We start from the raw sequence: 14,933 nt of genomic DNA, 5'->3' as shown, positions 1-14,933 counted from the left end.
CTCGATGTACTGTCTGAAAGCTCTTCGAGCCGTTCTACAAGTGGGTTCGACAACCGGGCTCGGCGAGCTGCTCGGCCGTGTAAACCCCGCTTTAGGCATACTAGATGATCTTCAAATTATAATTTACAGTCTCATTAACAGTAATCAAATAGAGTTATCACTAATGTCATTTCCAACAAGTCTTTCCGCTAGTAACCCTCTAGTCATCAAGTCAGCTGGATTATTTGATCCATTACAGTAATGCCAGTGACTGGGAAGTGTCAATTGCTGAATTTCTCTCACTCTGTTGTTAACATACACATCCCTTGTCACTGAATCACTCTTTATCCATCCTAAGTTATAGTTGAATCTGTCCAACATACAATACCAGGTTTGATCTTAAAATCCAGAGCCCTTTCAACAAATCTTACCAATTTAGCACACAATAAGGCTCCCATTAACTCCAATTTAGGAAGGGTAGTTTCTTAATTGGTGCTACTCTAGCTTTAGACATGACAAGTGAAGCTTGACAATCATTTCCAAGATAAAATCTTAAGTATACACATGCACCAAATCCCTTCTCAGAGGCATCTCCAAATCCATGTATTTCAATGAGTTCAATACTTTTCCAAGGTACATTAGTAAAATAACATCTACTTATAGCTAGAGAACTAAAGTATCTAGTACTATCAATCCATTTCTTGAGTTAATTCATCTGGCAACTTTTCATCCCAAGAAATACTCAATTTCCACATATCCTGAAATATTATCTTTGCTTACATTATAAAGGGACTGATAAACCCACAAGGATCAAACACCTTAGCTATCAAAATTAGGTCCCAGATGAAGACCACAATAAGAAAATTTATCATCATAATTTGACCACTTAAGACCTAGTACCATATTAATTTTATCATTACTTGAAATTTGCATTTTGTCCTTAAACTTCAAAGCAATTACTACACTATTGGGTGAAACCTTTTCAAGGGACATATTAGCATCAGCCATGATATCATATGCAGTCTTAAATTTAGTTGCTACGTCTTCTACAGTATCAGCTCCACCAAACCAACTGTCTACATACATATTTTTTTTTAATCTTGAACAGCTTCACATTCAGAGTAATTGCTTAAATGGTGTTTAACAACAACATTAAGTGGAAAGGGGCTTGAGGTGTTGCCAAAAACAACTCTATTGAATCTCATATGCCTTACTACGCCTTTGCCGGGCAAAAAAATCTATGAACATTTTTGTCCTGTGTACAGTATATTAATTTGTTAAAAGATCTTAACAATATCAGCAGATATCACGAACGGCCAACGTCTAAAGCTAATCAATGTCCCTACTAAATCTGGGTTTAGAAAAGGACCTGTCAAAATGCAATCATTAAGGGAGATTCCATTAGTCCCCTTAGCAGAGACAGCAAAGACTGGGCGTATCTTTGCAATGCTGCTATTCAATTTAACGACAAGTCTGTGAGGCATGTAATAAATGGGTCCCTGTGACACCAAGTACTCAGAGGGAATTTCCTCAATTAACCCCAAGTACTTATAATCATCAAAAACCTTCAAATATGCATCTTTAAATCTTCATCTTTGTCAAATCTAACCAAAAGCTTATTTAATCTCTTCATTGCTTGGTTTCCATTACTCATCAATGAATCGTTAATACTGATATTTTTCCAAGGTAACTGCACTTCATACCTGCCATTCAAAAAATCTATTTTATCCTCAAACTCTTGAACTACATTTTCCCTGATATCTTCCTTGCATTCCTTACTAGTAATACCAAGTTTCTAAATCCCCAAAATTTGACATATCAGCATCAAATACTCCTATACTTAAGAGCTGGGGAGACGAGGACACAAAGTTTGATGATGACGATGTACCTAGAGCCTTAGTAAAATTACACCTTTTGCCAATATTTCCCCCGATGAAACCCAACCAAACACTGAACTCATGGCAACAGTTTTCCCCACCTGTATAGCATCCTTAGGATTTATGAGGCTCCAGTAGTAATCCACACCTATCAGAATATCTAATTCTACAGGAGAACTATCATCAAAGTCATCTGCTAAACCTAAATGACTAAAGGCATCTAGGATGTAGGTTGGAACTACTAGTCTAACTAAGGGAATGCATATCTTTGGAATACTTGCAGCACAAATGGGAATAATTTTACTCTTATTATCCAAGACATTTAATTTGTAAATATCACTTTCAATATCCTTACCTGAGCTATGACCACCAAAACTACTATAAGGGGCTTCAGTTCTAGTAACCCATTCAGGTTTACAAATTTCTGTTAACTTACTACTAACATATGAGCGATCACAACCACTATCTAACAACAATTCAGCAGTGACAAAACCTCCCTTATTATTCATTATCTTTACCTTAGCCGTTTGTAAAACAGTTTTATTACTGTAGTGGGCTGACAACATACTAGCTGAGGGAGGTGCCATGTGATCACTGTTGATCAGTGGTACCAATTGGGTATCATGCAGACACTTAGTGTCACTGTAAAATTAGTTTTATTTTTAGAAAGGATACATTTGTTTGTGGGTCCATGTTCAGCTTAATACCACACATTTCTACATTTGTTTGGGGGCCCATATTCAGCTTAATACCACACATTACTACATTATGGCCACCTTGACAATTGGCACACCTTACATTTCAGCCTTTAGAAATATGGCCACTATTCAAACATTTAAAACAAACACCTAATTCTCTTATCTTATCATACATCTGCTGACCATCCAATGCTAAAAACTTGTGACACCTTTCAGATTTATTTTCTACATTTGTTTGGGGGCCATATTCAGCTTAATGCCACACATTTCTACATTTGTTTGAGGGGTCATATTCAGCTTAATGCCACACATTACTACATTATAACCACCTTGACACTTGGCACACCTTACCTTACAACCTTTAGAAATATGGCCCCTATTCAAACATTTAACACAGACACCTAATTCTCTTATCTTATACCTCTGCTGCCCATCCAATGCTAAAAACTTGTGACACCTTACAGATTTATGGTTTAACTTCTTACAAAAAATACAATTAGAACCTTCACTTGAAGAAATTGAGTGTAAGGTAGAGAATGTATACAAATTATCCCTGCCTTCTTTACTATTAAATATTCTTTCTTTCCTCATTTCTACCATGAGGCCCAGGAGCTGGGATATTTTTCTGTACATCTCACTTCTTTCTAGCACTTCTACTTCCCTTTTGAGCCACTTCAACAACCAATCAAGATCACTTTCATGACCATTACAGTCTCTTGACCATTGAAGCCTTAACTCATTGGAAGCCAAGGCACAATCATAGGGGTTAGAAGAACCTCACAGTGCTTGCCTGCTACTCCAAGGGCATATAAGCTTCTTGTATACTTTATGACCTCATCCCAAGTCTCCAAAGCTGTTTTGTGTAGCTCTTACCTTGGTTGACTGGTACTTGAAGGGAAAGAAGAGCTTGGACATGTGCATGAATAATGCACTAAGACTTGCCAAATGTTTCCTTGAGTAAGTCGACAACTGTTCTATAGCTGGCATTGGTGTGTGGCACGCCTTGCACCACATCCTTGGCAGGACCGTCTAACAGGGATAGCAAGTAGGTCAACTTACTAATGACTGGTAACACTATGTTGTCTATGTGGGACAAAAACTGGTCCCAGAAACTCTGCCACTGGGTTATTTTGCCATCAAATCTTGGTAATTCTAGTTTTGGCAGCCTTGCATGAATGAATGCTGCACTTGCAGAACTTCCAGGGTCGTCATCGCAGGTGCCTGCTACCGAAATATCCTCAAGTCTATTTGTGCATCGCAGCCTAGTCTGCCTAGTCCTATGACGTGCACGATCTTTTTGTTCCAAGTAATTTTATGATTCCTCAGGTTCGAATTCCACTTCTAATTTATCCTGCTCTTGTTCTAGTTTAAAAAGGCTTTTATCGATCTCTTCTAGAGCTTCTACTAATTCACTTGTGGTAGGAGGTGGGTCTTGGACTAGTAGGACATCTATTCTATTACTAACTCTAGTCATCCAGCCCTCAGCCGCTGCCTTGTCCCTATGTAACTGCTCCATTATAACTATATCACTGGGTGCATTTTCTAAAGAGTTACTGATAGTTCCTACGGGTACTAATAGTCCTAATTCAAGGTTCTGGGCACCAAATGACCTCTATGGGGACATTACTATGAATCACTAAAGTTAGACAGTAACTTTCATAGGTTTGAAATCACACGTGGTCCTTCTTCTCCTCTTTAATTTCCTCTCAAAAGTCACAGACTTTATAAACATAACATTTAAAATCATCGGAGAAAATAACGTTTACTGATCTCAAATAAACTAAGAATAATGTCTTATAACTTGTGTAATCCATCAGCAATTAAGTAAGGATTAAATAATTAAATTATCTATAAATAAATACAAAAGAGCAAGTGAAATAATTTTGGAATGTCAACTTATAAGCTACTGAAATAAAATGGCTAACAGCAAATTACCAAAGGCATGACTAAAATAAATGGCTATTTTGCATAACATGATATTAATATTGGACGGACACACACACACACACACACACACACATATATATATATATATATATATATATATATATATATATATATATATATATATATATATATATATATATATATGTAAATATCACCCACAAATGGCATTTAATACTGAATTCTATCTTGGGAATATATATCTTCTTGGAATTCATTTTATGGTAACAGCTTCTGGCCGGGTGGCGATTCGAACCACCACCTGTACGGCTGGAAACCATGCTGGCAGGAACCCTACCGACTCAGCTATCAAGAGAGACTCTTGATAGTCTCTCTTGATAGCTGAGTCGGTAGGGTCCCTGCCAGCATGGTTTCCAGCCGTACAGGTGGTGGTTCGAATCCCAACCCGGCCAGAAGCTGTTACCATAAAATGAATTCCAAGTGGATATATATTCCCAAGATAGAATTCGGTATTAAATGCCATTCGTGGGTGATATTTACATTAATTAAAATCACGTGTGCTTGTGATATATGTTCATATATATATATATATATATGTATATATATATATATATATATATATATATATATATATATATATATATATATATATATATATATATATATATTCTTACGAAGCTGGTCTAGTGTAGGGTAAATACAACAGATTATTCATATTTTATCAATATTTCATTTCAGCATTGAAGAGATGATAGCCAGCCTGTAAAATGAGCTCTTCCCATGTAGATGTACAAATTTTAAGTAAATTACATGATTTTGTCATGAATTTCATTATATTCTTTATTCAAGTTAGTACTGTATATGTAAATTTACGTTTTCTTTAAGAATTAAATTTTTATTTCACATAATTTTGTTACGAAGTCTTACGTAAGCTATGAGTGTTATTTGATCATACATAATATGAACAAGGGCTTAGGTAATGTTGTTTCATATTTTATGAGGCATTGTGTCATGTTTGAGAGAGAATGGTCGATAACATGTGCTTTGGGAAATTCTGTACATGTGCTTTGGAAATTTGGCAAAGGACCTGGTAATAGGATATCTTTATTTATTTCAGGGACAAAGGGTGGGCGGAGCTATCTGACTGAGAGAGCCGTCTGCCGTGGTGTGAGTATTGTTTGAGAGAGATTACTTGGCAACTCTGATGCCCCCCCCCCCTTCCAGACCTTAGTCCAGGAAGTTTCTAGAAGTAACTGAGTTTCACATATAAGGCGACACCAGGTTTACAGAGACAGATAGAGATAGAGATTACTAGCCTTAAGATTGTCATCTCCTCACCTCTCTCACTCTCATACACAACCCAGTGTATTGTTTTTAAAAGTGTTCAGTACGTATAGTGTGTCCTCTCCCAAGTGACTGTGCCCCAAAGCAAATAGTGTGTTGAAAAGATACGTAAGATGAAACGTTGATTTTGAATTCATTGCATTAGTGAGTGTTGGCATTGTGTAAAGTGTTTGTAATTGGCCCTGTAGGAAGGTTAAGATTTTGTAATGTGATCTGGTTATCTATTTTCATTAAGTATCAAACTTGAATATCTAAGTTTTGTTCAGACTTAATATTTCAAGAGATTTATTTTCTTATTATGTAAATTCTTTTCAAAGTGTTGTAATTTATATAGAATATATTTATTTTTGTAAAGTGTATTATTCCAATCACTATTGTTTAGAATCAGATTCCGCTTGTATCCTGTTAAGAGCCGTAGTAAGTCATAAAATAATTCTTGTGCTTTATATATTGCCATCTGGGAGATATTTAACTGTCTCAGAATTTGTGTATTAATATTCTAAAGTGCAACAGTTTTAATGTAAAAACAAACAGGTGAGTTTGGAATTTGAGAGGTTGATTAACTTGCCAGTCGTAATATATATAATGTTCCCACCCACGAGCCATAGTATAGTATATTTTAGGGGCCCAGACCCGGGAGCCATAATCGTGTAATATATATAAATATATATATGCATATATATATATATATATTATAATATATATATATATATATATATATATATATATATATATATATATATATATATATATATATATATATATATATATATATATATATATATATATATATATATTGATAACTGATTAAATGAATGAATAGAAGTCAATGCTGAAATTAAAGTCCACTGTCCTGACCCACCAAGGTCAAATTAAAAATCCATTTTGAGTAAACCTATTTATTTCAATATTAGAACAAAAGGCAGCCAGAATTGAAAGTCCACTTACCCGACTCATCAAGGTTGAATTTAAAATCCATTTTGAGTAAACCTATTTAATCCAAAATTAGAACAAAAAGAAGCCAGAACTGAGAGTCCACTGACCTGACTCTTCAAGGTTCAATTACTATAAATCAATTTTCGTTAAACCTATTTATTCCAATGTATAAGCCATAAAAAGTATCAAATAATTTTTCTATTTCTTTGCTGCAGCAAAAAATTAATTCCTGTGAATAAAAAAACAAAGATAAACATCAACAAACTTTCTACTTAATTCAAACTGGTAGAGGCCAAAAGTGCCACACCCCTTTCATAAAAACTATGAGCACTCTGGCTTGGCATCATCTTTAGGTCTACAGTGAACAGCAGATCTGTCCGTGTTGCATTGAGGTAAACAGGGAGCGTTATTTTATTACTGTCGATACCTTCCCGCCGAATCCAGTTGAGGGTCACAAGGGGTAACTCCGTTAGGATGATTGGAGTGAGGTGAAGGCAATTTTCTTTGGATTCAGCTCCTTGTAATTTCAAGCCTATAAAAAATAAATTGTAGATAGTAAAATATTATGGCCTACTGGCCATAAAATGCTAATTATGCATAATTTATATTGGTAATTCATGATACATTATCAATTTAGAATATAGAAGAAAGTTTGATGCCTATAAAAAAAATTTTCTGTAAATTTATGTTATTTTGGGGTTACTTCAAATTCCTACTACCGTACTTTCTTATTTATGGACCGATTTCTTTCATTTAAAATCCATTAAAAAGAGATTTTTATATTCCAAAAGTTGTACATAAGAAAATTCTAAATTTGATTCTGTTGTTTTGATATACCAGTATATTACTTTATCAAAGTATATAAATCACTTTCAATGGCGACCATTTTTCATTTAGTAGTTTTGCATTTTTCCAAAAAGTGAACATACAGATTGTAGGTTAAAAATATCTTTCCTTTTCATGTGAAAATAGTAGAAATTAGTTAATATTGAAAAAAAAGTACTATATTTTCCCCAAAAATTTCAAGTTTTGTGAAAATACTCTTGAATGATGAGAATGGTCAATTATTAAATCAGCTATAGCAACTTTTCTCTGAACATTTTAGTTTGTTGGAAATCCTGCTAGAATTTCTATGACTTAATTTTTCCCTTCAATATGTTTAATTTGCTGAATTATACTTCTTTTACTATACATTTTAGACCCTGTTTTCAAAATCACTAGACAAGGCATCACAATAGGCACTTAATGTACTAGAAATAAGGGGATCAGCAAATTATATGTTTAGGAGGGTGAATCATCTCTTGGGATGAGGGAGATATTATGATCCAGAAATGGAGTTCTATGCATTTTTTCACCCTTTTTTTTTATATAACCTTCTTCTTTGGCATTCTGGGCATTTTGCAACATAAAACACAAAAATATGATTGAAAATTGCAAAATCACAATACATTGACAACATATGACTGGCATGGAGTAATATTCTTATTTATTTACACAAGATAAGCAAAGAAAATATAATTTCATCAGCTTCTTCTGGCAAAATCTTATGCTTTTGGTCTATTCATTAATCATTTATGACCCTTTATGCATCTTTCAGCATAGTCATAACATGAAAATTATGAATATACAGTAATACCTCAGGATACGAAAGTTTCTGTATACGAAAAATTCATGATACGAAATGACATAAAAAAATTCTTTTTTGCCTCGAATTACAAAAAAATATTCAGGATACGAAACGAAATTCGTGCTGTTAGGTTAGATATATTAAATGATTCAAATGCACTTGGCTCTATTTCATTATACAGTCCAGAATGCATTAATTCGCATCCTAAGGTATTACTGTATAAACATGCACACAAATGAATGTATTTGACTTGCAATGGGTGACGCTATTCTTTATTTACGCAAGATTAGCACCAAGAACATATTCTTGTCAGTTTCTTTTTTGGGACACATTTTACACTTTTGGTCTATATAGTTTTCATTCCAGCATAATCATGACATATAAATCATGAATATATAGACATACAGGACAAACCTATACGACTGGCAATGGGTGACAGTATTTACACATGATTAACGACTGTTTACTCAAGATTAGATACAGCAATATATTCATCTTCCTCTTCTTGTATAGGCTACATTTCACAGTTTTGCTCTTTTTAGTTATCGTCTTTGACTCTATGCATATTCTAGCATATTCATATCAAAGTAATAATATATATATATATAACCAAGCAGACAATGACATAAGCAAAACAAAATCTGTTTGTTAGCTATTCCTTGCAAATATATGGAGATAATGAAGATTATCAAACTATCAAAGAAAATGTTTAAATTCGAAGATAAATCCACCTAGAAAAAACATAATAAAACATGTAACAGAGTCGGGAAAAGGATGTCTACGAGATCTGGCCCAATTACGTACATATAGAAAAAGGCCCTTTTAGCTATTCATGAACTTTTTTCATTGATAAAACCACAGTATTTAAAACCTAAACAATAGACATTATATGACCCAAAGACACTATAAACTGAATTTTGAAGACTTCAACCTTAGGTTGTGAGTTGCTCCTCTTAACCACTGTCAAAGCATCCTACATACTTTTAATAATTTAAGAATCAGTTGGAGTCTATTGAAATAGAAATTCTAATTTTGGATGATTTATCCCTAATAACAAGATCAATAACCTCACAAAATATCCAAAATATGTTTAACAGAAAAACAATGGTAAAAGCAAATAAAATTAATGCTAACCAAAATCCAAATTACAACTTATGGAAGAATTGTGTACAATGATAAAAATTAAAAGCATTAGACACTACTAAAACAATGCTAATCTTCTAGGATTGTGGTCAATAGAGAAATACAAATACGTAAATTTAGTAAAATTTAGTCTCTCAAAATGATCAATTACAAGTTTAAACAATTTGAAAGCCTATCAAACACAGTAAGCTGAAAGCTAAATCCAAACTAAAAGCAATAATAAAAAATCAAAACCTTACCTTTAATGTTAAAGCCACCAGCTGCAGTAACTTGCCCTTCCATGTCTGCAATAGACACCTCAAGAGACAACTCCTCTAATGACCAAGAATTGGCTTGAGCAACACACTGGCATGTGGCCGTAATATAAGCTTCGGGGTTGAACAAACCTCCGAGCCATACTGTCATATTCTGTCGACCAAAAGGAGAAAAATGTTAGAGGTATCCCATTACATTAGCTCTGAGGGTTTAATGACACACTTTGGCATCAACAGTTCGTGTAACTTACATAATTCATTTAGATTTCTATTACCATTTTCAGTTTCTTTTTATCTTCATTCATTTGTTAGCTATGATACAAAAGGTCAACATAAGTCGGTTGGCACATGATGTTGTTGCTCCTTGGTCACAAGTCCTGACCCTGACAATGATTTTGTCAAGCATGAGATCACCAATATTAATCAAATTCTTGACATAATACTCAAATAGTTAGTAAAAATGAACAGCGGTATGAAAATGAAATGACAAATTTAGAAGCAATTTGTATTTTTTCTTAACGATATAAACCTGTAGCTATTTATAGGGGTATTATTTCAGCGTAGCTAAAATGCGAGCCATTAGACCTTTAGGAAGGGTTAACCACCCACACCACTACCAATAGTTAGTGGGGGGGGGGGTACTAGCTACCACTGTCACACACCTGTGACTGTAACTCACTTTGCTTGGAGGTAGGACTTCAAGAGGGACTGTGTTGCCTGGCAAATATGTATATATAGCTACAGGCTTGTATCGTTAAGAAAAATACAAATTGTTTCCAAATTTGTCATTTGTTCCGTAACTAGAATACAAACAAACCAACACTATTTATGGTGGTTGACCCACCCATTAGGAGGATGGACGTCCTTGACAATCTGGCTTTTTGGCTTTGACCCAGGGATTCTCCTCAATGTGTGTTAGCACATAGTAGGTGGAAACACTACATCTTGCTAAAACCTTGCTATGCATGGTCTGCGGCCTACACAAGCTATGTGTTTGTGATAGTAGCAATGTGGCTGTCAAGGTAAAAGTTCTTCTGAGTCAAAGGAATCGTTCGAGGTCACCAAGACATTCTCAATACCACCTCGTCAGGGTATGGGGACGTAACAGTATTGACACAATATCAGGTTACACAAGGGAACAATGGTTTACCTCGAGTTGGTTGAGGTCAGCTGTGCAGAGGACCATGGATGCTGATTTCCCTGAAAGGGAGGATGAAGAAAAGAAAGATCCAGTTCTTATTCATTCGCTCAGACTAAAACCGGGTAACCAATGCCCTCAACCTCCTGCTACTTGTCCATCAAGGAGCATGAGGTGTTGAACCAGTTGTTGCAAAGCCACCACAGGACCGATAGAGAACGTATAGAGTCACCTGTGGATTACGTCTTGCAGGTAGTGGATGGTGAAGGTTGTTTGATGCTTCCAAATGCCTGCATGTAGAATCTGCACCACAGAGTAGTTTTGTTTGAACACCAGGGACGTAGCAATGCCCCGGATTTCGTGTGCTCTGGGTCGAAGTATTGGAAGACGATCTGAATTCAGTGCGAGGTTAATGACCTTATGAATCCAGGCAGAGAAAATATTCTTTGTGATCCTCCTCTTGACCTTCCCATGCTGATGAAAGGTGTTGACACATGGGGCGAGCTCTCATAGTTTCCTTGAGGAAGGGTTGCCAGTTTCTCTTTGGTATAGTATCAGTTGATCTGGATCATTGGTGATGTTGTGAAAGACTCCTAGACCAATGGGTTCGGATTCTGGGATCTGAGCTGCCAGAAACTAAGTCGAGCATTACTTGGCCCATCGTTGTGAATGAGAGACGTTTAGGGTGTCCCATAGGGTTCGCCGACTCTCTTGGCAGAAGCCAAAACGAGCGGGAGACCTGTCATCAGGGTCAGGAGACCTCTGCTGCTTGGAGTCCTGGAATGAGGTCTCCTTTTCGACTAAGGGTCTGTTGGCTCAAAACTCCATATGAGGGGCAATGCTGACATAGAGAAAGGTCCATTCCTTCCAGTCTGAAGGCGAGGCTTAAGGCCTAGCGGTGGTTTTTCCTTGCTGAGGCCAAGAAAATGCTGGCATAGTGTTATCGAGAGAAGGGATACCCCGTCTATAAAACCAACTTACAGTCCACATAGCCTGGATTTGGCCGATGCCGAAGATCTATCCAGGTATTCAGACATTCTATTTGCAACCTGTTGCGGAAGAGACTCCCAGACAGAGGAGGAGTTGGAGAGCCTACAGGCGTGATGTCGCAGCGAAGATACTGCTTTGTGGAGGATGTTCACATGTGGCGATTAGAGTCACTGGGGGGGGGGTTCTCTTGGGATTTCTGTCAGGAGTTGCAGATGAGTCGACTAGGCATGAAAAGTCTGCTGGGCAAGACAAATCTTGCTGACGGGACGAGTCTGATGTCATGTTCCAGAAGATCAAAGGTAGGGAATGAATGAATCCAATTCCCGTAGGATCTTTAAGGATCTACGACATTAGGTGACACGCGTCTTCTATCGAGACAGGACTGCTGAGGACGAGGCCTGCTCTGAAAGGCAATGGCGGAGAGTGGGCGAACCCAATTCCTGTGGGAGAATTCCCCAAAGGGGGGACCAACCAGTATAAGGAAGACTTTCTCGCAGATGGGAAAGCGGCCACCGTTTGCTGTCGCTGTCAGCAATCCTTCGAACAAGCATGAAGATTGCTGCATAGTGGCTGGTAGAGGAACTACTCCCTCGGCAGAGAAGTGGATGAATCCCTCTCTTCGCTGGAAGAATCCTCCGAAGGGGAGACTAAAGGGAGGAGTAAGTCTTTTCCGCAGACGGGAAAAACACGATCAACATCTGCCGTAGTTGGTGATTCTCCCCACAATGGAAGGAGGAGTTCCAGCACCTAGAGACAATCCCCTTGGCTGTACTCTCTGTTTTCCGTCCATGAGTTCTAGCCCAAATTAAACATTGGCATAGGGCATTGTACGAGACGAGCCTCTCTTACGCAGGAAGATTGCCCTCATCTCTGAGAGGTTCAAGAGGCGGTCGCAATCGGGCTCTGACCACAGCCCAGAGGCTGAATGGTACGGTATGCCCCACTCTTTTCTTTCATGCATCTCGAGGGAGAGATCAATTTGGGGAAGAACCGAGAAGATTGACTCCCTGGATGAGATTCTCATCTGGCAACCTCCTTATTAGGACAGTCTTTTGCTCAGATCTGGTAGAGAACCAGAGGAAAGGAAGATACCTGGTGCCGTAGGACCTGGGATCTGGTTGTTCATGAAAAGGTTGGATTCAACAGAGATTGAAGCGGTCTTGTCGAACCTGCGGAAGTTTCTGCAAGCTGATGACCATGTCTATAGATATCCGTATTTAATATGACAGTCGGGTCTTTCCTGAGATTACTCCAATCCCTAGGTTGTAGTAAACTCAAGATGTCTTGGAGGAGCTCGAGGCTGTTAGGATCAGACAATCATCTGGCCAGAGTAAGAGTTCTGGTTACAGAAGAGTTATTTTCCGAGTTCACGAACAAGACTAAGTCTCATGAAGGGTTGGGCAAATATAATTCTTAGGGAAAAGATTTCACAGATGGAGGCTGAAGGTGCTCACACGAAGGTCCAAAGGCGCATAGGCCGACGGAGACTGGGAGTATACAAGATAACGACTACCTCTGGTGTTCTAGTGGGTTACCCATCCCAGGGTTGAATGGAATTCTAGCTACTGAGTTGCCATAGCTGTCACGTTAGACAGCAATGAATTCAATCTTCTGAGAATGAGAGAATGAGGGGGGATGGTAACCCCTTGAAATTGTACCTCCCAATGCAAGGGGAGGAACAGATTCAAGGTATCTGCCTCCTTCCGTAGTAGAAACGAAGTGAAGAACGTACATTCATGGGATATGAACATCAGCGTACGTGCAGGATTTGATAAAGAATCCTAGGAACATGACAGCAGTTTATTCCCAGTTTGCAGGTGATGAAAACTTCGGGAACCGAAGAATCCAGTTTGTGAGAAACAAACTAAACCCAAAAGGTGAGAGGGGTATTAAGTGCCAAGGGTAACCCCAGCACATTACCCCAATCATCAATGGAGAGTGCTGGGTTAGGTTCCCAGAAGGAAATCTGCATTAAACTCCTACAAATATACATGGCAAGGGCTACCAAAGTAGCGTATGCCCAAGAGAGATGTGAGAAGGCAATCTATGTTGTCTAAATGAGAGCACTCTCCGAAGAGACTCTTGGGAGCAGTTCCTTCAATTCTATGTGGGAGGGCTGTTGAAGTAGCGTAAGCCCAAGAGAGAGGAGAGGAGACGATCTTGAACTGGCTTAGTGATGAACACGAGCTAGCAAATGGAGAGTAAGCGAACGGAGAACTATTGTCTTTCAAGAACAGCAAAAGACAAGTCGACGAACGCCGATTGGCAATCGATGCGATTGGTTAGAGGCTTGAGATCATATAGCCATTGAATCAGCGAACAGTGAGCTGGCGAATCGGAAATCTAGCGACCTGCGAGCAGACAATTGGCAGTCAGCGATATTTGAGCTTGTGATTGGCGATTGTTGAGCTTGCAATCGGTGAGCTAACAATCAGAGAGCTGCAAATAGGAGAGCTGATGAATGGCAAACTGTCGAATTGTTTAGTCGTGAAGTGGCGATCGACGAGTAGAGATCTGAGACAACACTCGGTGAGCTGGCAATTGACAATCAGTTAGTTGAAGAACCGCAGGATAGCTCGACGATTAGTGAATTGGCATTCGGTGAGCTAGCAATCGACGAGTTGGCGATCGGCAAGTTGGCGATCGGCGAGCTGGCGATTGGCAAGCTGACCATTGGTGATCGCCAAGATTGGAGATTGACAATTGGTGAAAGACGAGCTAGCAATCGGCAACATTACTCTAGTCATTGATGGCAGGTCGGGAAACCTGAAGTTTCGATCGGCGACGGCGAGCCAAAAACAGCAGTTCAATGGCGAGAGATCAGAGATGAGCGTTGGACAGGCCAACGCCTCAAGCTGCCGAACGGCGAATCCGAGGAGAGTCCGGCGAGGGTCGGGAACTAGAGGGTGAACAGAGAGACTGAAGAGACTCGTCTGGCTGACGATACCTTGACGAAGGCAACAACTGAGGAGTCGTGGAACGGGGAGGTCCTTGATGATCCTTCTAAGGGGATCTTTCGGCAGATGTCAGCGACGAGCTAAA

The 14,933-nt window shown here is 38.3% G+C and overlaps 2 protein-coding genes across 3 annotated transcripts in view; both read right to left on the bottom strand.

The window, feature by feature from the left end:
• Positions 1-1,546: 1,546 nt before the first annotated feature.
• On the bottom strand, positions 1,547-3,568 carry LOC137626271 (uncharacterized). The gene is made up of 4 exons (XM_068357344.1): positions 3,428-3,568; positions 2,784-3,226; positions 1,889-2,498; positions 1,547-1,774 (listed from the first exon to the last, which is right to left on the bottom strand). Exons 1-4 carry the CDS (start codon positions 3,566-3,568, stop codon positions 1,547-1,549), a joined length of 1,422 nt encoding a protein of 473 aa, XP_068213445.1.
• Positions 3,569-6,699: 3,131 nt separating this feature from the next.
• Positions 6,700-14,933, bottom strand: part of LOC137625988 (dynein heavy chain, cytoplasmic-like) — a 770,344-nt gene continuing 762,110 nt past the window's right edge. For both annotated transcript variants that reach the window (XM_068357067.1, XM_068357068.1), the window contains 2 exons: positions 9,749-9,917; positions 6,700-7,271 (listed from right to left, as the gene is read on the bottom strand). In XM_068357067.1, coding sequence (XP_068213168.1) covers positions 7,012-7,271; positions 9,749-9,917 — 429 coding nt within the window. In that variant the 3' untranslated portion in view covers positions 6,700-7,011. The remainder of the gene's footprint in view (positions 7,272-9,748; positions 9,918-14,933) is intronic.

Source organism: Palaemon carinicauda, chromosome 33 (genome assembly GCF_036898095.1).
Source record: "Palaemon carinicauda isolate YSFRI2023 chromosome 33, ASM3689809v2, whole genome shotgun sequence".
In the NCBI taxonomy this organism is placed as follows: domain Eukaryota; kingdom Metazoa; phylum Arthropoda; class Malacostraca; order Decapoda; family Palaemonidae; genus Palaemon; species Palaemon carinicauda.
This window is presented reverse-complemented; position numbering and strand designations above follow the sequence as displayed.